Source organism: Peromyscus maniculatus, chromosome 8 (assembly GCF_049852395.1).
Source record: "Peromyscus maniculatus bairdii isolate BWxNUB_F1_BW_parent chromosome 8, HU_Pman_BW_mat_3.1, whole genome shotgun sequence".
Taxonomy (NCBI): domain Eukaryota; kingdom Metazoa; phylum Chordata; class Mammalia; order Rodentia; family Cricetidae; genus Peromyscus; species Peromyscus maniculatus.
In genome coordinates, this window is record NC_134859.1 from 34,963,268 (window position 1) to 34,989,192 (window position 25,925).

Consider the following 25,925-nt stretch of genomic DNA (forward strand, 5'->3'; position numbering starts at 1 on the left):
GGCTCCAGGGTTCCGCCACACCCTGGGAACATCAATGCTTGGTCCACCACCCTGGGGCCCACAGTCCACTCTAGACACGGGCTTCCTCTGCCCTTCTTGGCTTAGGGAGTGGAGGATAGAAAGTGGGAAAGAGATGGGGAACTGATGGGGAACTGGGGCGTTCCACGGAGGAGACTCTCATGGGGCCCAGGACGCCAGCAGCCTGGACAGCTGTTCTGCAGTCAGATGAGAGACAGGGTTAGTGGCCGCCACTCATGCCGCAGACCCCAGGCTCCTTACCCTCAGCCCCCACCCCCTCCTTCCCTGCGGGTTCTGGGACTGCTCACACACGGTGGGGTTGTTGTCTATCTTGTGTTGGACTATCTGGTATTTTAATTTTGTTTTACCTGAAAATATTGTCAATCTAGAATGTCACATAAAACTGTAAACCGATTGCCAGGCCCTAAGTGGGCCAGGGGCAGGCTGGCTCGAAAGTCCCTGGACATATCCAGTCTGTCTGGTCTCACTGAGGCAACTAGTGAGAATCACTGTTGCTTGCGACAAAACACCATGACCAAAAGGCCAGTTGGGGAGGAAAGGGTTTATTTGGCTTACACTTCCGAATTGCTGTTCATCACTGAAGGAAGTCAGGACAGGAACTCAAACAGGGCAAAATCCCGGAGGCAGGAGCTGATGCAGAGGCCATGGAGGGGAGCTGCTTACTGGCTTGCTTCCCCTGGCTTGCTCAGCCTGCTTTCTTATAGAACCCAGGACCACCAGCCCAGGGATGGCACCACCCACCTGGGCTGGGCCCTCCCTGACTGATCACTGATTAAGAAAATGCACCACAGCTGGACCTCATGGAGGAGGCACTTCCTCAGCTGAGGCCTGTTCCTCTCCAATGTCTCTAGCTTGTGTCAGGATGACACAAAGCCATTCAGTACAAACTCCTCTTCTCTCTTCCCTGAGGCAGCTGGAGTATTTCTGTCAGATCAAACACTGTCTGCCAGGGAGCCAAAGAGATCTGCAGTCACGGCCATGGGGAGAAGGGCCAAGACTTTATCAAGGATGAGGACAGCTGACCTGTGTCTGGTCACCCCATCCATACATGGAAGCCTTTTGGGGCACCAGGCCATCCTACCGCAAAGAGCCTGGTGGGGAGGTGGAGCACTGGGGCCCCTTGAACGGCTCTGAGGGAAGAGAGCTAGAGCCCAGCAGAGAGCCAGAGCCCCGAAAGGCCCTGGTGGGGTGGAACTGTTCTCTGCAGAGAGGAAGTCACAGAAGCTCGTGTTTTCCAAGGCAGAGAGACCCAGCCCGACACCTGACGTCTGCTAGGGACTCGTGCATGTACAGTTCCACAATTTCAGGATTGCTCTGGGTGTTTTCTGCTGCATGACAGCTCCGTGTGCCCAGTCATAAGGGAGACCCAACCGGCTCTGGTTATCCTGGGATTTGTAATCCAGTGGCGGCAGGCAGAATCTTAACCTGCGGTCACAGACCTGTGCTCATTAACAGTCCTGGGCTTCGATGCCAGGGTGAAGGTGGTGTGCCCAGGGAAGATGCTGCCTTCTCGAGAGAGCACAGATGAGGGGTGGTCCCTGTCAGCTCCTCCTAGTCTAGATGTCCCTAGGCCCGCCTGGCTGGGGAGCTACCCGGGTCCTAGTGGGACTGTGTCTCTTGGCTCAGTAGAGATGCCCCTTCCCCACCTAAGACTCAAGGATTTGCCTCAAATGCCATCCATGGCCAGGTCTTTTTCTAGAGGCCCCAAGAAGGGGAACCTTTGATTTCTCTCGCAGCCCAGCCAACGGGGGCCGCACCTGCTCCGGCCTGGCCTACGACTTCCAGCTCTGCAATCCCCAGGACTGCCCCAACTCCCTGGCTGACTTCCGGGAGGAGCAGTGCCGTCAGTGGGACCTGTACTTTGAGCACGGCGATGGCCAGCACCACTGGCTGCCCCACGAACACCGGGACGGTGAGCTTCCTGGGGAGGGCAGAGGTGGGATTCGGCACAGGACCCCAGGTGGGGCAGGCAGGGGCATGCCTTGTTTTACACCTTTTGATCCTGCGTGGGGCAAAGCTGTGGTGACCCTTGGGCCAGCAACAGGGCACAGGGCTGGCTCTGTGGCTGCAGGGTCCCACTCCTGAGCAAGGGCTCTGGGCTGGGGGCAGGGCTCCTGTCCCAGGGGAACCAGAACCCTGGACATGTAGAGGCTGCTGGGATGGAAGCTCAGAGGGTACAAACTCCTACGGTGATCATCTAGGGAACAAGGCTAGAGCTGCGTGGTGCCACACCATGTGGGATGGGAGCAGAGGTTGACCCTGCGAAGCAATCGGGTGACTCCTGATTGGTAGTTTCCTTTCTGTGGCTGTGATAAAATACCTCAACAAAAATAACTTAGGAAGAAAGGGTCTGTTCCAGTTAACAGTTCCAGGTTGCGATCCATCACAGCAGGGAAGTCAAGGTCACAGGCACCTGATACATGCGGAGTCAAGTGCAGAGAGGATGGATGCATGAGCTCAGCTCTTTCTCCTTTTCATACAGTCCAGGGAATGGCACTACCCGATTGCAGGCTGGGTCTTCGCACATTAGTTAAAGCAATGAAGACAATCCCCTACACACATGGTCTTAGGCCAACCTAGTCTAGACCATCCCTCACTGGGATCCTCCCCAGGAAATTCAAGACTGTGTCAAATTGGTAATGGAAATCAACCATCACAGCACCCTCTCTCATATTACTTTCCATTGTGAGTGGCTGAACTAAACAGGTGAAGCATTAAATGGCATTCATGTCTTACAGAATCGAAAAATTGGTAGCTTTAGGCAGAGGAGTGCTTGATAATTTTTTAGTGCCCCCTCATTATAGGATACCCAGCTCCACAAATGTTCAAGTTCCTGTATAAAGGAGTGGTGTGTCTGTGTATACTACCTAACAGGGCGTAGATGCTATGGAAATGGTTGTTGTTTAGTTACTTTACTATTGATGTGATAAAACACCATGACCAAGGTGATTTATCTGTCTATAAAGCATCTGCCTTGGCTTATGGTTTCAGAGGGTTAGTGTCCAGGATGGCAGGACAAAAGAACAGCCGAGAGCTGACATAGTGATCAAAACAATGAGGCAGACAGCCAGCAGGCGTGGGAGAACCCATGAGTCTTGTGAAACCTAAAGCCCTCTACCCCCCAGTGACACACCTCTCCCAGCAAGGCACACCTCCCACTCTTTCCCCACACCTCCTAATCCTTCCCAAACAGTTCCACCACCCGAGGACCAAGTGTTCAGACAGATGAGCCATGCTCATTCAGACCACCACAGCTGTTCATCTGTATTAGCTAGAGGATAACAAGGAAATGTATGTACAAGGTCAGTACAGATGCAATTCTTTTTCAAGCATTTTCAGTCTGTTGTGGGTTGAACCCACAGATGGAGGACATGATTACAAAAGGCTAGTTCTGTTCCATTGGAGTCTCCCGTTCATGTGTGTTTTAAACACACAATTCCTGTCCTCTGCCCCAGGCCCTGGGCAGGGATGGGGACTGGGTGTGAGTCTGGGGTACCAGTTGGAGTCACCTGTTTGTGTCTCACATGTGTTGATGATGCCTGCAGGGTTGAGGGGTGACAGAGGTGACGGGGCTGGAGGACACCCAGTCTGGTGACTCAGTGTATCAGTTGCTTCTGATAAAGTACTTCAGAAAGAGGGAAGTGCCAGGGGCTTGAGCTTGACTCAAAGAGACTGGCTGCGTTTGGTTGACTGAAAGTGGATCTTTTCTCTTTTTAATCAGCATCATCCACTAAACAAAATAATAGGCTTCACCATGACACTTTAATACCTGTCTGTCACATTTTTATTATGTTGCTCCTCGATTATCTTCTCCCCACACTAAGAATATATACATGGAGGGGAGAGAATCTGCATATGTGAGAAAATGTGATACTTGTTTTTCTGAGGCAGGCTTAATTTGTTTAATATGATAAATCTCAAGTTACACCCATCTTCCTGAAAACAATGTAATTATCTTCTTCTCTATATCTGAATAAAACTCGATGTGTACATGTCACATTTTCTTTATCCATTCCTCTGATGATAGATTCCTAAGCTGACTCCATACCTTGGCTCTTGTGAACAGTTTGGATATGCAGGCGTCTCTAATGGTGTGCTGACTTAGACTCCTTTGGATGTATTCCCAGGAGTGGTACAGCACAGCACAGCACATGGGAATCATAGGTTTAGTTTTCTGAGGAACGTCCACACTGATTTCCACAGTGGCTGCACTCATTTACACTCCCACCCACAGTGAGGGAAGGTTCTGAAGAAGGCTCTTTAGATGGAGACTGGGCAAAGAGCCCTTTACCTCTGCAGAGTCGAGGGTCTCCATCAGGCAGGGCTGTGAGGATGGAAGATGCGGGCCATATACACATCCTGGTTGGATCAGTTGGGAAATCTGATAGGCTAAGGCTTGATAGCACCAGAGTCAAAGTCTCGGAAGCCAAAGAGGTAGGAAGGAGGTTGCCATTATCTGTCCCTCTCTCTCTGTGTCATCCCAGAGCATAGATTTCAGGGACTGGAGGTAGGGCAGGTGAGTTCTAAGGACATAGGAATTTTTTTTCTCTGGTGTGGTGCTCTTTCGAGAAGGCTCTAGCCTAATACCTTGCCACTTCCCTTCCAGCCAAGGAGAGATGCCACCTCTACTGCGAGTCCAAGGAGACAGGGGAGGTAGTGTCCATGAAGCGCATGGTGCACGATGGGACACGCTGCTCCTACAAGGACGCCTTCAGCCTCTGTGTGCGTGGGGACTGCAGGGTGAGTGCCATGAGGCAGCGTGGGCCGAAGTTCAGGGTTGCCACCTCCTGGGAGCCTCTCTTGTTCTGTTCAGGATCCACTGCCTAGGGAATGGTGCTGCCCGTAGTGGGCTGGGCTTTCCTACATCAATTTACAATCAAGACAGTCCTCCACAACAGACATTCTGGTTCTGGTGCACAGACACATGGGGGACAAGCCCTGTGGAATGTGGGATCTGGGCTCAGACTAAGCTCTCTGTGCTTACTAGGAAAGCCTCAGCATCTCGGGGCTGTTGTGGGAAGAGAGCAGGATGTAAAAACAATGTCAAGAGCATCCTTCACCAGGCTTTGACTCTTAAGGATTTCCACCACCTCATTGTTGTTCCACTGGAACAAAGCAGTGGAGTCCCTCAGGGCTGCCTTGGGGGTATGCTAGGTGGGTGCTCTTGGAGAAAGGCAGCGTGGAGGGCCGGAGGACGGAAGTGCTGTAACAGGATAGGCCCCGTGCTCTGCATGAACTGAGGCCGGGAGAGGGCACATGGCTCAGCATGGCCACCCCGTGGGGTCTGCCTCTCTCCAAAGCCCTTCTTCCCGCCTTGTCAGGGTGACTAAGAAGGGATATACAGATCCCGGCTGTGGGAGGGATCGGGTACTGTGGGTGTTGGGGGACTCAGGCGTGAGCAAGGACGGGGTCTCAAAGGTTCCCTGCCCTCTCTTGCCCGGCAGAAAGTGGGCTGTGATGGGGTGATCGGTTCCCGCAAGCAGGAGGACAAGTGTGGAGTGTGTGGGGGCGACAACACCCACTGTAAGGTGGTGAAGGGCACGTTCACGAGGTCACCCAGGAAGCAAGGTGAGAAGCCCATCGTCTGCCCCGGGGTGGAATCTCAACAGCACCTGGTGGGGCTATGGCCCGAATGCCCCCACTCTCAGGAGGGACTCTGGATAGGCCCATGACTATTTGGGGCTTGGCGCTGTGAGAGGGTCAGGGGGAAAGGGAACCTGACTGGGGATCTTGAGTCTAAGCCGTATGGATGTGGAGGATGGAGAACAAGGCCTGGGTTACAGATGGACCTTAGAAGCCTGGGGTCAGGGGCCCTGCCCACAAAGATCAGTCCCCGCAGCCCTCCAGGGGGGCTCAGCTGCATGTCATTTGCTCCCTCCCTCTCTCCTGCCCACAGATGGCTACCATCAGGACTCTCCTGAATCTAGCCCATGGGGGACACTCACAAGCCTCATCCAAAACACAGCAGCCTGGTACTGATGCTGTGCTTCCATTTGACCCGGCACCCTATGGGTTGGCCGGCAGCAGCTGACCACATCTGTCTCTGATATGGAGACACGCCTGCCTCTTTGGTTTTCTTGTGAAAGGCCACAGAGCAAACATTGTAGGCCCTGGTGAGGAGCCGTGGGCCAGGAATGTCCTTGTGGGTCAGGTGGTCAGCACTGGCCTAGCCGCTCCTGCCCATGGGGTTCTGACATGGTTTGCAAATGGAGAGACTGGGGTGCAGATAGGCCATGTGGCTTGCCTGGAGCCTCCCTCCCTTCCAGCATGGCTGCGACTGGATTCCCACCTAGATGTTCAGTGGAGGAGGCAGCATTGAGATACCTGGGATTTGAAGATGAGGAGAAATGCAGGGCAGGGCGTATCAGGCCTTTCCATTCAACCCCTCTCCTACCAAGTACAGTTGGGAGCGCCAGTGATGGAGCTGCCTTGGAGGGCAGGCCTCTCCTGGAGCATGCACATTGGAATGGTTTCTTGTCTTCTCATCTGACTTCCTTCCTACCCCCAAAGAGTACGTCAAGATGTTTGAGATCCCCGCTGGAGCCAGACACCTGCTCATCCAGGAGGCCGACACCACCAGCCATCATCTGTGTGAGTCGGAGCCAAATGGCTCGGCATCTGTGAGACCTGGTTCTTCTGGGATGGGCAGAGTACCAAAGGTCAGAGCAGAGTACCGATGTAGCTGGAGTTTTCCTGCTTTACCCACAGTCAGGATAAATCTTTGTCACCTGCTAGTCCCACAGCCGCTCAGACCCAACCAAGTAAACACAGAGACTTATATCACTTATAAACTGGATGGCCATGGCAGGCTTCTTGCTAACTGTTCTTATATCTTAAATTAATCCATTTCTATAAATCTATACCTTGCCACGTGGCTCGTGGCTTACCGGAGTCTTCACATGCTGCTTGTCATGGCGGCGGCTGGCAGTGTCTCTTCGCCTCAGCCTTCCGCTTCCCAGAATTCTCCTCTCTCCTTGTCCCACCTACTTCCTGCCTAGCCACTGGCTAATCAGTGTTTTATTTATTGACCAATCAGAGCAATTTGACATACAGACCATCCCACAGCATACCGAAGCTCAAAAGCTTGGGTTGTGTGGCCAGGTCCTGAGATCAACAGCCCTGACTGATAGATGTGCTTCAGTCCTCGTCGACCTGTCCCAGTCCACTGCCTGGGCTTTCATGCATGCATCTTCTGGGGGAGGTCAGAGCTGGAGATCAGAGGGCTCCCCTGGCAGCATCTGCATCCCTATGTCCCAGACAGACTGTGTTCCTCCAGTTTGCGGAAGAGTGGAAGACCACCCTGTCCAAGGGGCACTGAGATAGGCAGTAGGTCCCATGCAGAGGTTAGCCTGGTCTCTACAGAGCAAGCAAGAGCAGGGTGTGACCCCCAAAGCAAGTTGGGCTACTATTGGCCAAGACAGAGCCCCCAGTGGCAGCTGTGGGGGAGGCAGCTGGAAGCCCCCCCTCCTACCCACTAGTAGCAGATTGAGTGCTCCCGTTTACCATTCTCAGCCGTCAAGAACCTGGAGACAGGCAAGTTCATCTTAAATGAGGAGAACCACCTGGACCCCAATTCTCGCTCCTTCATTGCCATGGGTGTGGAGTGGGAATACAGGAATGAGGATGAGAGGGAGACGCTGCAGACCATGGGCCCACTCCACGGAACCATCACTGTACTGGTGAGTCCTGTGCCAGCCCATGGGTGCACACGGCCCCAGGAAAAGATGGGAGCCCTGCGACGCCCAAGCTCCCTCTGCATTCTTCAGCCTTTGCTCTCAGCAGCCTCTTTCCCTGCCACGGTCTCCACCTCCAAGTCAGCCATGAGTGGGCATGGGCCCATGCACCCGGGTTCTGCTCCCTGAGCCAGCCCCCGCTGACTGTGGGCAGGCTCCTCTCTAGAGGTCTCCACCTTTTCTATTTGAATGACGTTCACAGTTCATACCATCAGTCCCATGAGCCTCTGCTGTTGCGCTGAAATTCTCACACCTGAGAGAGCAGAAATCAGTCACACACCGGACCTTGTGTCCAAGCAGGACTGGCTCCCAGGTCCCCTGGGTGTAGGATCACAAGGCTGCTCCTGGTTATGGAGGATCCTGAGGGGGCTGGATTTTCAAGTCACTTCAAGATTCTTAGTTTTAATGAAGTGCTGGAGTGATAGAGTTTATTTACCCAAACCAACGAACACACTGAGCCAGGAATGGTGTCAGACACCTGCCATCCTAGCCCAGGAGACACAGCAAGGAGATTAAAGCAAGTTTACACAGCAGATTTCATAGACCATTTAAGGTCCACATAGCAAGTTTCAGGCCAACTGGGCCAACTTAACAAGTCCTTGTGTCAAAAATGAGGGTGAGCTGGAGAGAAAGGGAAGGCTGGAGATACGGCTCAGGAGGTAAGAGTACTCACTGCTCTACCAGAAGACTAGAATTTGTACCCCAGCACCCACAGCAGGTAGCTCACAAATGCTTATAACTAGCTCCTAGGGACTTGACACCCCCTTCAGGCCTCTATGGGCATTGAATGAGTGCATGCATGAAAAATAAATCAATAAAATGTAATTGAAAAAAATTTTAATGTAGTCTGTGAGATCCTAGCTCTATATAGATTCTCCATAGTGGTTTAATCTTCATAAACATATCATACAAAAGTGCATTGGCTGCACCTAAACTACAACCAGTACTCACTGCCGCTGTCAGCATCACAAGAGGCTTACACCACATCCCACAAGCCAGGGAAAAGGTCCAAATTTCCAACTCTTAAGTGTCGTTGTAAGTTGTGAAAAGCCACTAAAGATGACCATCGTAAGTCAGGGACTGTTTCTCCTCTGGTTGTCAGTCTATCTGATGCCTCTAAGTTGGCTATAGAGGGGGGATGAAGAGCTGGGCAGACATTCTCATCACCATGTTGGGTCGGGCCCAGGTTATCCCCGAAGGAGACAGTCGGATCTCACTGACATACAAATACATGATCCACGAGGACTCGCTCAATGTCGACGACAACAACGTCCTGGAAGACGACTCTGTGCGCCACGAGTGGGCCTTGAAAAAGTGGTCTCCCTGCTCCAAGCCCTGCGGTGGAGGTGAGGGGGGTCCTCACTGCTGGGGCTCTCGGGCTTGATTGGAGGGGGGGATACCCCTGGGTTGAGACTCAGTGTGAGCCTAGAGGAGGTTGGGGCTGGTTGAATGGGCTTCCCAGTGAAGTTTCCTGGGCCAACAGTGCCCAGTGAGTTTGTCCTATGACAAGTATGAGAAGTGTCCAGGGGAACAGCACAGCAGGACCTCCATTGGAGTGATCAAAGGCTTAGCCTAGCCTGGGAAAGGTCCATGAGTACAAAATGTAGCCACAACGGCCTGTAGGGTTTGGGTCACACCAGCATGGACGGCATTAGTATGTGGCTAGTGAGGCGGCCTGGTGGGAGGCTGACATGTGAGTGGGCCAGGCAGCAGTACTAGCAAGACTCCAAAAGCCCCGGGGACACTTCTGGGGAGCCCCCTTCCCTAAGTCTACTCAGGAAAACCCCACAAGCCTGATCAATCCAGAGTTGGGGGCCGGGAGAGAGAGAGAGGAAAAGTGGGCTCTGCTGACCTCAAAGAATTCGACGAGGGGAGAGGGACCCTCATCCTGAGCAATGGTACTCTCAGCTTCTGCTCTGCCTCAGTGGTTCCCCATCTCCACACCGGACCTGGATCTCACCAGCAGGCCCTGCCGATTCCTGCTGCATATGCCAAGGTTCTGTCTGCCCTCTGGTCCAGTACCATCCTCCCGCTGGCCTCTGTGGACCCACTCTAGGTCCAAGAAAGACCTTTTAAAGGAACGAATCAGGGCTGGAGAGGCAGATCAGTGGTTAATGGGCTTGCCTTGAGGGCATGGGCACCAGAGTTCAGATCCCCAGAACCTATGCAGAAGTGGGATGGGCATGGGGCCTCTCCTATAATTCCAGCCTTGGAAAGCAAGAGACTGGGGGATTCCCCAGAGCAAGCTGCCTATCGATACTAACCACATTGGCAAGCTCTAGATTTGATTGTGAGGCCCTGTGTCAATAAATAAAATGGAAGAGGAATCAAGGATGATTGTTGATGTGAACCTCGGGCCTCTACAGATTGTGCACACACACACACACACACACGTGCACATATACAAGTGGAAAGCTAAAATAAAGGTGTGGACCAGACCCCTCCCTGCCCTGGGTTGTAAACACCTCCAGTAGCTCCCTCCTTTTGTGAGACAAAAGCTGAAATTCTCCCTGTGGCCGGTGAGGCCCAGGCCAGCCCCTGGGCACACTGATGTTCCATGCCTTCCCTCCCTGTCTTGGCCTTGCCAGCCTTGGGGTAGTGTTTGTCTTCGAACCCTTGAGATAATCAGCTTATAAAAAAGAAAACTATTTCCACTCACAATCTTGGAGACTTTGTCCCATGGCTAGTGGGTCCCATTGCTTGGGCTGTGTTGAGGCGGCAGACCATGGCAGGAGCAGATTTACATCAAAGAAGCTGCTGGCTGCCCTACCTGCCTAGCCCAGCAGGTGGCTGGGAAGCAAAGAGAGGAGGGGAGGGCTGGATTCCCAGTCTCCCCTTGGAAGAGCACACCCCCACACCCCCAGTGACCTCTTAACGGCCCCACCCCCTCCAGACAGTACTGCAGGCTGGAGACCAGGCCTTTCGCATCCTTGCCTAATCCACAGCTAGTGCTTTTCCTGAACACACAATGCTTCCCTGGGGGAATCTGCACAATCTCACTGCCCCCCCCCTCCCCCGCCCTCCATGGGTCAGTGCCACTTAATCCTCTGCTAGAGCAGGCTGCCTGGCTGTGCTTAGATTCTCTTGTATACTCACTCGCTAGGTACTACGGAAATTCAGGTTCCTGGTGTGGGGTGCCTTGCACTGTAGGAGGCTGAGCAGTACCCGCCCCTCCCAGCCTCTACCCACTCGATACCCTAGATATTTCCCACTGTTCTGGGGAAGAACAGCACCTGCATTGAGAAAGACTGCAGGAGCCGGTGATGATAAGGAGCCACACAGACCAGGTTGCCCCGTGTTGATCAAATCCTGATTCGTCTCAGCCCCAAAGATAGAGCAAATGGCCGAGTAATGGGAGGGGACGGGGTCATCCCTGTGACCCCAGAAGCCATCAGGGCCCGCATTCTTGCCCTCCCTCTGATGGGGTGAAGGGGGAGTTCCTTGCTTGCTAGGTATCTCCAAGGCTCCCTCCTCACCCTCCACGCCATTTCAAGGGCAAGGAGAAACAGAGCATGGTGGCACAAGCCTATCCTCTTAGCCCTCGGGCTGCAGCGGAGGGATTACAGGGTTGCGGGGAACACTGGGACAAAGAATGAGTTCAAAGCCAGCGTGGACTATTTAGGAAGACAAAAAGCAAAGAGGAGGGAGGAGAATGGGGGGCTACTACTGCTGGTGGGGGCCCCACCTCTCCAAGCCCCCTTGGGGGTCCCACCGCCCCATTGAGCCCCTTCAAGCTCTCTGTCTTCAGGGTCCCAGTTCACGAAGTATGGCTGCCGCCGGAGGCTGGACAGCAAGATGGTACACCGAGCCTTCTGCAGCGCCCTGGCCAAGCCCAAAGCCATCCGCCGAGCCTGCAACCCTCAGGAATGCTCTCAGCCTGTGTGAGTGCTGGGACGGGGCCACAGCCCAGGGGCTCACCGTGGAGGGAGGAAGGAAACCGGGCCTCCCAGAGGCCCTGGGCCTGGCACCTCATGGGATGTTAGGCTTCTCACCCACCATACCATACATAGGTGAAAGGTGCAGGCCCACTTCTGACCCACTGACTGGAAGCTCCATGCGCATCTCATGAAAGACAGAAAATGTTAACACTTAGGTGGGGAAACAGAGGCCCAGAAGGCCTGGGCTGTATTTGATGTTTCTAAGCAACAGAGCTGATTCTCAGACCTTCAGACCCAGGCAGGATGCATTTCTGGGCCCAGGTCAGGGAAGGTGGCTGGGTTGAGGGACTCCACAGTGCTACTGAGCTTTGCTGGGGAGGGTTCATGACACCATCAGAAGATGAGACTGTGGTCAGGATAAGGACCCTGAGGGAATAGACAGGTGGTAAAAACCCTTTAGGCCACGAGCCCCAACAGAGCCTGTCAGACCCTGACAAACGGGAGTATCTGCGCCTCAGTTTCCTCTCCATGCAAGTGGGCCCACGTGGCGGGTGCTTTTGTGAAACGAGAAAGAGCTTCCATTGCAGGAGAGAACAAGCTGACATCTCTGTTCTCATTGCCCACCCGGGCCGCAGCCAGACTGGTTCCCTGACCACCTGCCACTCTGCCCCGGCAGGTGGGTCACCGGTGAATGGGAGCCTTGCAGTCAGAGCTGTGGGCGAACCGGCATGCAAGTGCGCTCCGTCCGCTGCATTCAACCCCTGCACAACAACACCACCCGCTCCGTGCACACCAAACACTGCAATGACCACCGTCCTGAGAGCCGCAGGGCCTGCAACCGTGAGCTCTGCCCTGGGCGGTGGCGGGCTGGGTCCTGGTCCCAGGTAAGCCGTTCTCTTGGCCCCACGCCCTTGACCCCAAACTGAGCTTGGATAAGTCTGAGATAGACAGCCATTCCAGTTTTGATAGAACTCCTGTCTCCCCAGGCCACAGCTCAGGTTTCAGGGCACCGTGGGAGCCACAGCATGGAAGTCCAGGGTTTCCATCAGGGAACCAGCTACATGGTGATGGACCTCAGATCCCAGAAGGATGGAAAGCAGATATTTCGCATGCATAAATTGCATTGCTGGTTTAAGCTGCCTAGCAAAGCTGGTACAGCCTGCCCCAAGGCCTCAAGCATGCAGGAGCTTTTTTTTTTTTTTTTTTTTTATCACTCACAACCTTCCAGGAGTTAGGTCCCCAGAAATTGTCCACGAGCCAGTCCTCAAAACAAGCTGTTGCTTAGGAATGGGAAGAGTTTGAGACTCCCAAGTCGGCTGAGTTGACTCTCCCCCACATTCACGGTGAGGATGCAGGACTAGGTTGAGTGAGCCCAGCGCCAGGAGTCAGGGTATGAATGCACTCTGGTTCCTCCCCAGGGTCATGAAGTGGGGGGGGGGGGGGGGTAGAGGGTACTGGAGCCTTGTGTTTGGGGAGAAAGTTGAGGAGGGACCGCCCAAGGTTCCGGGACTGGATCAGAAATGTTGCAGGATCCCCAGTCGACTACAGGTTTTCCTGGGCACCCTCCAACTAGAGAAGTGTATTAAACCGTTTTCCATTACCATAATGAGGTGCTTGAGTACCTTCTGTGGGAAGCTTGTGGGCAGATATATCGCTTTTTATTCTCTCCATATAGTGGCGTTGCTTGCCTCCATTGTCTGAATTAGCCTAGCTCTACTTTGAAGTTGACACACAAAGTCAAGGGTTTCTTTATGGCATCCTCACACACATGTTCTAATTCACTTCCCTTTCCCATTGCCCTCCCCCTCCTTTTTTCCTCTTCCCAAATAGTACCCCTTGAGAGTGTCATGACCTTCACACACACACACACACACACACACACACACACACACACACAGTTCCACATATGGGGAGAAACGGAATTTGTCTTTTTGAGTCTAGCTTATTTTTACTTAATAGAATCTCTAGCTCTATCCAATTTCTAGCAAATGCCATGATTTCCTTTTTTCCTTATGGCTGAATAAAATTCCACTGTGTAGCATCTAGGAAGACGGCTCTGGTGGTTAAGACACTTGTTGTACAAGCAGGAAGACTGGAGTTTGGATTCCCCAGCACCCATGTAAATGCCTGCTAGGCGTAGCAGCCTGCCTATAGATAGTTCTAGAGCTCAGAGTCAGGGGTGGAATCCCAGGAACAAGCTCTCTAACCAGGTTAGCTGTGTTAGCAAACTCAGAGTTCCGAAGAGAAACCCTGACTCGATGAACGAGGTGGAGGCTGGTCAAGAAAATTCTGGTCTGTCTCAGACCTCCGCATGCACGTGTGTACCCATGCATGTGCATCTGCACATCATATATGTGCCCCCACCCCCCCCCACCCCGACAAACATGCATATGTGGACCACTTTTTTCTCTGCGTGCATCTGTTGATGGACAGGTAGGCGGGATCTGCTTCCTGGCTAGTGCAGATATAAACACAGATGTGGAATGTTGACTTAGAGTCCTTTGGTTATATACCTAGGAGCGATGGGTCATATAGTAATTCTGTTTTTACTTTCCTGGGAACTCTCCATAGGGATTTATGGCAGTGTAGAGGGTTTCTGTATAAAGAGGCTTCTTGAGTTCATGGTTTTGAAGGTTTAAGGACATGGTTCTGGCATCATCAACTTTACCCTTGTGAGGGAGGATCTTATGACATATGGCACCATGATGATATACATGGGAAAGGGATCCCACGGAGAAGCAGGCAGCCAAGGCCCAAACAGGTCAGGAGAAGCCTCCCACTAGGTTTTGCTCCCCTTCCCATTACCACCACAATGAGGACAGAGCTTCCAACACACAAGTCTGGAATGACATGCTCAAATCATATCCACACTATGGGAGGAAGGGAGAACCCAGAGGTATTGGCATTGCAGCAGTCCTGAGAAATGGGCATGTGCACTCTAGGACAGTCCCTATGGGACAAGACCCACCTTCTGCCCCACACCATCTCCCATGGGTCACCTGCCTGGGGACCATGAGGCTCAGTACGGGAGGTGACCTTGATTAATGCTTCTGTACCTACAGTGTTCAGTAACCTGTGGCAATGGCACCCAGGAACGGCCAGTACTCTGCCGCACCGCCGATGATAATTTTGGTGTCTGCCGGGAGGAGCGGCCTGAGACAGCAAGGATCTGCAGGCTTGCACCCTGTCCCCGTAAGCCCTGTGACACCCCTGACCCCCAGCATGCGACAGCCTAGGAGAGGGGAGTGGGAGCCTAGTGCAATCAAATTCTGCTCTTCTTCCAAAATGGCCGGGCTTGCCATGGGTGAACTTGAACTGGAGCACTCCCAGCCAGGGCTGAGACTTTTCCTAGAAAGAAATAGGATGGGGGGCATGGGGCGGAGGGTTGACACATGGGTGTCCTTGGACAAGTCCTGGTGTGCACAGAGGACGAGTCTCAGCCCGTCCCTGCCTTCATGGCCTGATATTACAGCCCTAAACTCCAATGACCCACAGTGAACCACAGCACAGCGGGACTCTGCCAGCAGGCATGCGTAGCCTATGCAACGGAGATGCCAGTGTAGGAAGGGGATGCCCATGTGGGTAGAGGGTGCCCTGTGTTCTCTGAGAACAACAGCCAAGACCACTGTGCAGATGCCTGGTCCAGTATCACATGTGTTTCAACATCTTGGTCCACACAGCGACTCAGGGCTAGACTCTGTCCCCGCTCTTCTCTTCTCAGAGGACAGAGTACAAGAGGTCAGGTGACAGTCCTGGTGGGGGTGGCAGGATTGGTCATCCTCACCAGGTTTCTCCAGGACAGAGCTTGAGTGCCAGGGAATCCCGGAAGTAAGGTGAGGTAAAAACAGTGAAGGAACAGGACATGGATTAATAGGTGGACGGGTCTGAGATGGGCAACTGGAGAGACGTTGCTGGGTCCGAGGATGCAGACAGGCAAGAGACTAGACCAGTTTATCCAAGAACAGGAACCATGCCCTCCTACTGCGCTGGGCCCCAGGATGCCTGGAGGCGAGCTGCTTTGCTCTGGATGTGCTGCTGGTGGTGGTGGTGGTGGTGGTGGTCCTTAATGGTACTCTGGCAGCTGCAGCCTCTGCTTTTCCTTCCAGGAAACATCTCGGATCCCTCCAAGAAGAGTTACGTGGTTCAGTGGCTGTCCCGGCCTGACCCTGACTCACCCATCCAGAAGATCTCGTCAAGTAACCGACCCGTTTATAACTCTGCCTCTGCCCTCCAGTGCATGCCCTGCGCCTTGTGGAGCTTGCCTTGGGCTCCCCTACTCTCTCTCTATGGAAAGCTTCCCTGACTCCTGCTGAGTGCTCTTCTGGGTGAATCTATTTTCTCTGGGCCTGTGTGCTCGGCCTGCTCCTCCAGAGCTGGTACCACTTGGTGGCGGCAAGCGGAGCGAGGGCCAGCCTCCAGGAGGCCTGGCCTGGGGACACTGGCCTCTTGTCAAGGGGCCAGGACCTGGTTTTGTGATGGCTTGTAAAGGGGCAAAGATCTGTTGTGGTGCCGGAGGGGCCTGAGGCCACTGTGCGAGCGTGACCACCTCGCCATGGCGACTGCCTCATTGGGCCACATCCCTCCAGGCTGAAGCTGCGGGTCAACTCCAAGGGGAAGCCAGCCCCGTCCCCTTTCAGACGCCACCACCACTGAGGTGAGGCCACAGGGGTCTCTACGGTGTGCGTTTTTTTTTGCATCTCCTGTGCCGGGGTGACAGACCCCAAGTTTCCTGCGGTGTCAGGGGCTTCCCGGCTGCTGCTGCTGTCACTGCTGCTGTCGTCCTTTGCTGAGTGTGTCCTTTCTGACTTGTGAAACTATGGCCTGCTTCCGTCCGGCCTTTGCACCCGACCTACACGGCCCTTGGCCCCCACCCCCCTGTCCTCTCATATGGAGGAGGAGGCGGGGAGACATGTCCCTGCAGTGGGACGTCATGGACACACCACCGCCTCCATTCTCTGTCTTTTTGCTCCAATGGCCTTTTTCTTGTCGTGTGCATATGACCCGTTCAGAGGATTGAAAGTGAGATTGATTGATTGACTGACTGACTGACAGATGTGGATGTGCCTCACCTACCAGTGTGAACAACTACAGAATACCTCAATTTTTATTGCTTTTTTGCTTAGAAACACTATGTAGAAGATGCCTTAAAGTTGAAAGCTAACAGAATTGGCTGCTAACTCCAGCCTCACACGGGGGATGTGATCCGGGTAGGAGGCAGGCACTGAAGATCTAGGGGGACCCCCACCCATTTTTGCCCACCTTTTGCCAAGGGTAAGGTTTCTAAATCCAGATGGCCTCGCTCCCTCTCTGAACCATCTGTGTGTGAAGGGACTCAGCGGGCACTCCATCTATCTCCGACAAAAGGGGGTCCTCCTCTGATGCCCACCTGGCCAGTTGGCGCTGACTGTTTTGCGGAGACTCCCACAAGGAGCTCCCCCAGCGCGGCCTTACACCCAGAGGGTGACCTTACACCTGGGTCCTTAGCCGTGACTAATGTAGCACTCCCAACTGACAGTCCCAGCAGCGCCCCCTGGCCCCGGTCGCCTTCATCTGTTAATAACTAATTCCTGCTGGACCACGCAGCCAAGCCTCCTCCTCTCCCCCTTGGCACTAATTACTGTTATGTAAATAATTGGTGTGTAACTGCAAATTAATCTTCTCACGACTGTTAACTTCCAACTTTGACGAGGCGGTGTGAGTGACCTGTGTGGTTGCAGACGGTGCAACACGGTCCTGGGCATTTGCCTCCTGTCTGTACGCACTTTGGTTTATCAGGGATATTTTATTAGTAATTTTGTATGTACTTAATGACGTATTACGTAGGTTTCGTTGTCGCCATTGCTTTTCTGTTCTTTTCTTCTTTCTTGCTTTCTCTCCATGAGACATTAGTGTGTGCCAAAGTGACTGTGAAAATGACCTTTTATTCTTAACTAATGATGGAAAGACCTCTTGTCATGCATCCCACAAATAAACTCAATAAAAGTTCAGTTCAACTGGGAGCTTGGGTTTGGTCAGCTGGCGGCTTGTTCTCGTCACCTTCCTGGCAGGCCACACTGAGGCGTCATGTGGCTCCATCCAGTAGCGTTAATCACCTGGTTTCTGGTTCCAGTGACTTCATTGCCCCCCACCCCACCCCACCACCCCCTGCCCAACATAGATGTTTAGGGTCCATCTTTCACTAACACACATACCAAAGAATTTTTCAAGGTAGGGCTGTTGCGCTCCACCTTGAGTGTGGCGCTGCCAGGGCTAAGCGAGGACCTTTGCAGAGATGTCTGGGTTTTCTGCTCCTAGGTGCTGGCCTGGCTTGGCTTCTTCTTTTCTTGGGAATCAGAGCAGAAATGTGGGGTACAGGTTATGTCTCCTGAGCCCCTGTCAGGTCATTGTCCTGCCTTGAGATGCCTGTTGGTAAAGAGTAGGTTCCTATCAAGATGGGGGAGGGGTGTGGTCTTGGAAAAGCAGGGCAATGGTTTTGTGTGTGTGTGTGTGTGTGTGTGTGTGTGTGTGTGTGTGTGTGTGTACATGTGCACAGCCCTGCCTGACTCTACCTCCTAAGTTCTGCTCTCAATAGCCACAGGGCCTGTGTCCTCTCACCCACTAACAATGACCAGGCCGTGGGTCAGGGTTCAGCAGGGACTTCCTCACCTGAGGTCTATCTTGTCCCGTGGGTGGGACTCCTGCCCCATGTTCATCAGTGCTAGGGAGCGGTAGGAAAGGTCAGGAGGTACTGAGAAAGGACAATCGGAGACAGCCCAGCGTCTAAGAAATGGGATTGGCAGCCCAGGCTGAGGCTCTGGACTCCAGAGATGTCATAGGAGCTGTGGTTGGGTCTCCTGCCCACAGCTCTGCTTGTTAATCAAAGGAATCATAGCTGAAGAGAAATGGGAGTCCTGAGGATACTTGTGTCCCACAACACTGCATCCCTCAGTCCATCTCTCCAGAGATGAGTCAAGATTAGCTGCCCTCTAAGGAAACTGTATATTAGTACCCCTGATGGCCCAGGATGCTACCTGCACAGGGACATCTGAGGCCCATGATGGAAGGGAAGGTGCTACTCACTTTATGAATGAGTTTCATGAGTTTTGAATGATGAAATGGGTTCATGAGCCCACCACTCATTTGCGGTGATGTGTCTGCTCCCACCAAGTGATCCCTCCTGCTTCTCTTTACCCTTTATGACATCAGGGAGAAATTCTTGCTTTGTGCCTTTCCCAACATCTGTTACACTTTACTTTCTAACTTTGACTTCTGTGCAGAACTATCCCCCTAAAGATTGGTGAATTTAAACTCGATTTTAAAATTGACTTTGCTTTTTCTCTGTATTCATGTTTGAGGTTACTTATGATATTTGTCTTCCACAAGTATTGATTTTCTCCTAAAATAAGTGATGAGTTTTAAAAGGCATTCAAGAAAACTACTAACAGGAAGCAATCAATAATCCAGATGGAATTCGTATACCACCACACTGGGGGAGGGGCACACGGGTGACAATGTCTCCCATCAAGTGCTAACCAGGACTGGCCATGCTTAGCTTTTAAGGTGACTTTATGAACAATATGTACATTCCCAATGGTTTATCATCATTCCTTGGAAGCCAATTGTTTTGGCCACCCATGGTGGTGCATGCTTTTAATCCCAGCACTTTGGAGGCAGAGGAAGGCAGATCTCTGTGAGTTCAAGGCCAGCCTGGTCTACATAGTAAAGTCCTATCTTAAAAAAAAAAAAAAAAAAAAAATCCAAGAGTTCTTGCTATTTAGTTGCCACTGAGAATGGAATGGAAGATCAAAAAATATCATAAAAATCAAAATTATCTTGGCAACCTTTCACCAGCCAGAGCCTCAGGACATAGTTCAGCCGGCTGGAAGTGTAATTGACAGCTCCTTTATCTAGAACTGTCTGGTCAGCGATATTGTTTAAAAAGACACAACCACTGGTGTAGTTTCAATAAGGATTGTAAGCACCCCTTGATCTTGCAGATGGCTACATCCTGAGATAAAATGGTCTAGAATTTGCATATAATATGTGCAGCATCCTCTCAAACACTTTGCATTACCCCCAGGTTCCACATAATTCACAATACAATGTAAGGACTTTATAGATAGTTGTTTTACTGTGTTGTTTTTTTGGAATAATGACCACAAAGGAATCTGGTTCATATAGTATTCTTCCCAAGTCCTGTCCATGGTTAACTGGATCCAAGGATGTAGAGCCTGTAGGCACAGAGGGCTGATTGACATGTTTTTCTTGGTTGTTATTGGTACACCAAGCTCTTAAGCCATGATTTGTTTTTGTTTTTGCTTTTCTTTAAAAAAAAAAAATTCACTCATTGGCTTGTTTTAATTTTTCAAAAGTGACGTTGTGTAGTTCAGTCAGAGGAAATCAGACAGAGAAATCTACCTGGTAAGCCCAGTGGAAGGGGAGCATCCTGAGAAGGGGATTCAAACTCTTAGGGCTGTCTCCATCAACTGAACACTACCTTTGGCCAACCACTAATCGAGGGCTACCCTTGACCCAGAGTCAAGCAACATTTTCTGCAAAGAGCCAGACAACAAATATTTTGGCATTGGAGCCCATCCAGTCTGTCACAGCCATGCCACTGTTGTTACAGTGGGAAAGTGGCCAATGATAATAAATGTGGCCATGTCTCAATAAAACTTTATTTATAAAGCCAGGTAAAAGGATGGATCTGGCCATGGCCCTGTATAGCTTCCTGACTTCTACAGATAATCCTTGAATTGGCCTGGCTGTTGGGTTAGTCAGCTTCTAGCACTGTGATAAGATACCTGATACATCAGAAAAGTTTAATGCAGCAGGGCCGTGGCTGGATGGAGCAGTGGCCCGACAGGATATATCAGATAAGTTTGGGTAAGTGTCCAAAGACCTGCACAAGTCTGCGTCTTTAGTCTCTGACAGAAACACCTTGGGAGGTCAGCTCAGGACAGTGGCACACAGTGAGGCTCTAGCTGAGGGGGAGCTGAGCTTTAGGGGCTGGTTCTTTTAGGTTGAATTTCATTATAGTTACTACTTGTACATTACCACAGAGTCAAATCCTGCCACCAAATTACATTGAGGTTCCACTGAGATGTGGAGCATGAAGATCCGGTTAAGTCCCGTTCTTAAGGTTGAACTTGGAGTCTCTCTTAAGAACAGAAAGTCTCATTTCTGTCTCAACCTTAGAGACACACTGAAAGAGCAGATTCTGCTAGGGATTGCTGGCAGGAGGTGAGCACTCCAGGCGGGGGGGGGGGGGGGGGGGTCTGTGGATGCTGCCCTGCTCAGAGTCTTGGACCCTGCAAATCCACTGACTCTCCACACAAGCTCACTGCCTCTGCGCTGCCTCTGGACTCTGCCACACGCCTCCTCCGGCAACCTGCACTCCGCGGCGGCGGTGGGTACACGTCCCCCTCCCCGTGTCCTTTGGTTATCTCTCCCACTCTTCTCTTTCAGAGGGCCAGTGCCAAGGCGACAAGTCAATGTTCTGTAGGATGGAAGTCTTGTCTCGCTACTGCTCCATCCCCAGCTACAACAAGCTCTGCTGCAAGTCCTGCAACCCACCCCACAACCTCAGCAGCACGGGGGACGCAGGCGGGGAACCTCCGCCCGGGAAGCACAACGACATCGAGGTGTTCATGCCCACGCTCCCGGGGCCCACGGTCGCTCCGCCGGGGCAGCCGTCGCCAGGGCCTCCCTTGGAGGTCCCCCTTAATGCCTCCAGCCTCAATGCCACCGAGGATCACCCAGAAACCAATGCCGTGGATGTCCCCTACAAGATCCATGGCGTGGATGAAGAGGTCCAGTCTCCCAACCTGATCCCGCGACGGCCGAGCCCATATGTAAGGACGAGGAACCAAAGGATCCAGGAGCTCATTAATGCAGTGCAGAAAAAAGAGAAGGCCGGAAAGTTCTAATAAAATGGAAAGATTCGCATCAACAGCTTTTTCCCCTTGCTTATAGATATATTCCATGGGATGGCAAATCCTGTGTTGTGGGAGACAAAGCCAAAATTCCTGCTTCCAGAAAGGTTTGGAAAATAGCACAAAAGAATATATATGGGGTGGGGGGGTGCATGTGACAATCAGCCTAACATGTATTTCCCAGGCTAGGAATGACCTAAATCTTGTGGTGGTCTTAGGTCTAGAGTGGAAAAGTTTCCTAGTTTCTATCAATGTTGGGATGTCAAGAGGGATGACTCCCAGAGAGAAAAACTTACTAAGCAGTGGTTGAGAACCTTCATTTCCTTGGTGATGAGCAGTCCCCGGCCCAAGGCATGAGACCACTGGGGACTTTTAAGTGGCATGATGTTTTCCTTAAGAGATTGATTGTCAGGTTGAGTACATTGAAGTGGAGGTCATGAGCCAAAATGACCTCAGAGGCCAGGTAGATGATTGGATTAGTGTGGTAGCTAGTAGAGAGAGGACTTAACCAACCAGAGAGCAGCGCCCACCTAGGGCTGTTGGTAGCCTCCAGCTGTAGCTGCCAGTGTGGCGTGTGCTCCTTCCCTACGAGCCTGGCCTGGCCAGGCAGACATCTGGGTTTCCTGTACTCAAAATTTTTCAAGTTGTAGGGGTGGGAGTAGGAGATGACCTGGGAGTTTTAGGTTGAGTTTTAGCTGTAACCTCTAGTCTCTGTTTTAATTGTCAACTAGTTGTCTGGTACAGTTTCAGCATCTGGTGCTCATGGTGGGCAGTGTTTTGATCTCAGCTGAGCATGGGTTGTGCACCCATCTAGTTCTTTCAAGAAAAGTGATGAGACTCCTATAATGGGGGATATGAGTTCCAAATAGAAGCCTTGGGTCAAAGGCAGCAAGGACTTATCTCTCTCCTTTCCACTCACCTTGGCCTTGCTTGCTGCCTCCCAGGTTCTGGTGGAAGAGCCCTAGTATTCTGCTCTGGCCAGCCTGGGCCAAGGCCCCAGAGAGGAAGGATGTAATCTGCATGCTCTCTCCTGGGATGACCCAGCATGTGGCCCAAGACCCAGGATTCTCCCTTTCCTGGGATCCCAGTATTGCCACCTGGGTGGTGAGGTGCCAGGCTCTGGGGCCTCAGGTTCAGAGGATGGGTTTTGCTTATAGTCTGACCTTGCCCTTGCCTATTTCCCACCTTTAGAAGGACTAGAACCTGACAACATGGCCTGCAATAGGAAGTATCAGGTGGGGGTGGAAGCCCCACTTTGTCTTTTTCCTTTAGAAGCTTAGATAGCCTTTGTTTGTGGTAGAGTGACATTTGGTGAGCCGGCTGTGAATGGGGGAAAATAAAGGGCAGTAGGTGGGTGACAGGAGGGTGGTGAGCTTTGGTTCCTATTCACTGGCACTTTGTGAGCATGCCACTCCAATATCCCATATGGTAAGAGCCAAGGGTACATTAGCTCCCTAGCCGGGTCTAGCCTAACCATAATTCTGAGACTTCTTGTGTGCAGGAAAGTTCTAGAAGCTCTGTGTTCTCGCCCATCGTAGATCTTAGATCATTCTTTCTTATTGATAACCCCCCAGCCCTGCCAATCAGAGTTAAGAATACTGAGACTTGAATCGATGCCATTGTGGCTAACCCTCCATTGAGTTTCGAGGTGTTCAGTATGTTGTATAAATGTGTGGGGGGGGGTGTGGGTGTGGGTGGCGGGGGAGTTGTCTATGTGGATGGTCTGGGAAAGAAGTCAGAGCACAGAGACCAGCTGGACTAATGTTTAAGACAGTGCTTAACTTTCCTCCCAGAAGCTGGTCAGACACCCCCCCACACACCCATTCCTTGCCCCCACATCCCACACATACGCCTACACTGCCCCAGCTCCCAAAGAACCAAATTGGAAAAAAGTCCTTTGACTATCTCTCCTAGTATGTGGTTGAGAACAGTTTTGCTTCCCTGCCTCCTTGTAAACAGGGAATGAATCCCATGGCTGGCCCTCAATTATTGAATCCAGATCAGCTGGGTTTACTCACAGGCTGAAGAACTGAGTATTTCCTGTCTTTGGTAGAATGAGAAGGAACATTCTAGACTAATAGTAGCCAGGATATGGCTGAGTTACCCATTCTAATGGTTGTGATATAGAAGCCCCATGTGGGACAGCCCCAGCAAGACAGATGCCCTGAGAGAGATGAGGTCCCACATGACATCCTTGGTGTCTTGGGCCGTGGGCCTCCAGGTCTCTCTGGAGCTAGTGGTGCTCACACACCTCTGCCCAAGGAACAAACCGTGTCCACCGGGCTCAGGGAAGCTGCGAGTTCCTGAGCATGGGACTATTTGGAGAATGGACTTAGAAACTACCCTGAGTTTTCAAAGCAGCTCTTATTTCCGAGGCATTCTTGTAGTCCTGGAGGCAGATTAGGTGTCCTCTAGAAGTTTCCAGCACCATGTTGTCACCCAGACTATCCTACATCACACAGAAAAAAACTTCTGAGGCACCTGGGAATCATTTTTTATTCTTAGGAAGAATCAGGCCACATTTGAAGAAAGCCCTTAGAAAATCCCATGGAATACCGTATATAGGCCTCACATTTGTATTTTGAGAGTTGTCTTTTTGGGTCTGTTTTAAGTAGATAAATGGTGCTCAATACCAATATCTTTGTTCGAGGTAATATTCTGCCTCTACTCCTGTGTGACAGGCAGCCGCCAAATGGAGCCAAACACGGTGCTCAACTTAAATCACAAAATTTTATCTGACAACAGCCATTGATGCGTCTTTGTTCTGTATAGTAAAACTTGACTCCTTACTTTCATAACTTATTAAAGTGTCTGTGGTTTTGCAAATCATGACCGTGTTGGTTCGTTACCTCAACTACACTCATCTCCAGCCTAAACTTGGGCAGAAGAGATGTGTCACATTGGCAAGCCAATCTTGGCAATGAGCCCCCAGGCTCCTGGGGCAGGGGGCCATCTAAGAGCACTGGCTGTGGCTGCTTAAGTCAGCACCTCATGGGGGAGAAGGAGCATCCTCTTCCAACTTGCCTTGGGATATGGCTTAGCCAAGAGCCCCACCTACCTACCCAATCATCGTGACCCTTTCTCCTATGATTAGGGTTTCCAGGAGAAAATACTAGCCATTGAGCTAAATTTGAAATCCAGAGAAACAGGAACACTTTGTAGTATAAAATAAGAGACACAAAAAATATATATATATGGAAATTTTTCTGGAATTCAAATTTAACTGAAAGTCTTGCATGTATATTTTCTAAATTTAGGCAGCCAGCAGCCAACCTGTAAGCAGCATTACACTTAGAAAATATTTGCTCTCATCCACTTGTGTGCTAGCCATTATTGGGGAGTGGGGTAGGGAATTGAAGGGCAGACTCCTGTATCTACTTGTGTAAAATCTTTGGGGTGTGTGTGAAAAGAATATGTAGTTGTCAGCTGTTGGGAGCCAAATATGAGGAATGTCCCCCATATTTCAAAAGCCTTGATTTGTTATTCTAATAATTTCTAGCTTCATAGTATCCCCTTGTATTAATTTGATAACTCCTAATAACTTCTGATTGTAGTTTTATCAATTTCTACCTCTTTTATAAAATCACAGGCCACTTCACTATTTTGAGGGTCACTTTGGGACACATGCAAATGTCTAGTTGATATTGTCTTCTTGGTGACATCATCCAACAATGAGGTGACCAATTTTGCTTCTGGAAATGACTTGAGATTTTTCCCTTGAAGTTGGGGCTTTGTGACCTTTCTGTGGTAGGAGGTTACAGAATGACACATATTCTTTTGCTTTTAGATTTCCCACATCTAGGCATTTGTGTGAGCTGTGTACACAGTTTCTAACACTAGCTTTCTGTTTTAAAAAGATTTATTTTTATTTATGTGTGTGAATACCACATGTGTAAGGCCTCTCGCAGATGTCAGAAGAGGGCGTCAGATACCCTGGACCGAGGTACAGGTGGTTGTGAGCCCCCTGGCCTGGGTGCTGGGAACCAAACTCTGGTCCTCTGGAAGAGCATCAAGCATTCTTCTTACCACTGAGTCATCTCTCCAGGCCTTGTTCTGAGACTCTTCCAGAGCACATCATATAGACAGGCTGTCTCAAACTTAATAGAAATCCACCTGCCTCTATTCCTCAGGTGCTGGAATTATAGGAGTGTGCTCCCACACTCAGATCAGTCTAACATTTTCCAATCAAAATCTTCATTGACACCAAGGTCATCTCTCCTTCTTGTGTGCTCTTTGTCTTGACTTCTCGATTCTTTCTCCTCTTTCTTATCTTCTTTTTGGTCATGTGCTGCCCCTACCCCTAATGCCCATTTCTCCAGACACACCTGTGAGATTATTTAGCTTCTAACCATGCCTTTGAG

At 51.3% G+C, this 25,925-nt stretch overlaps 1 protein-coding gene across 2 annotated transcripts in view; it reads left to right on the top strand.

The window, feature by feature from the left end:
• Positions 1-24,393, top strand: part of Adamts2 (ADAM metallopeptidase with thrombospondin type 1 motif 2) — a 209,344-nt gene extending 184,951 nt beyond the window's left edge. Inside the window, exons 12-22 of one of the 2 annotated variants that reach the window (XM_076578283.1) lie at positions 1,776-1,951; positions 4,646-4,779; positions 5,484-5,607; positions 6,550-6,630; positions 7,552-7,718; positions 8,959-9,118; positions 11,521-11,653; positions 12,327-12,534; positions 14,713-14,842; positions 15,757-15,846; positions 21,098-24,393. In XM_076578283.1, the coding sequence (XP_076434398.1) occupies positions 1,776-1,951; positions 4,646-4,779; positions 5,484-5,607; positions 6,550-6,630; positions 7,552-7,718; positions 8,959-9,118; positions 11,521-11,653; positions 12,327-12,534; positions 14,713-14,842; positions 15,757-15,846; positions 21,098-21,558 (1,864 nt within the window). In that variant the 3' untranslated portion in view covers positions 21,559-24,393. Of the gene's footprint in view, positions 1-1,775; positions 1,952-4,645; positions 4,780-5,483; positions 5,608-6,549; positions 6,631-7,551; positions 7,719-8,958; positions 9,119-11,520; positions 11,654-12,285; positions 12,535-14,712; positions 14,843-15,756; positions 15,847-21,097 lie in introns of those variants that run through there. The other variant, XR_013053258.1, reaches the window with a different exon arrangement.
• Positions 24,394-25,925: the final 1,532 nt, after the last annotated feature.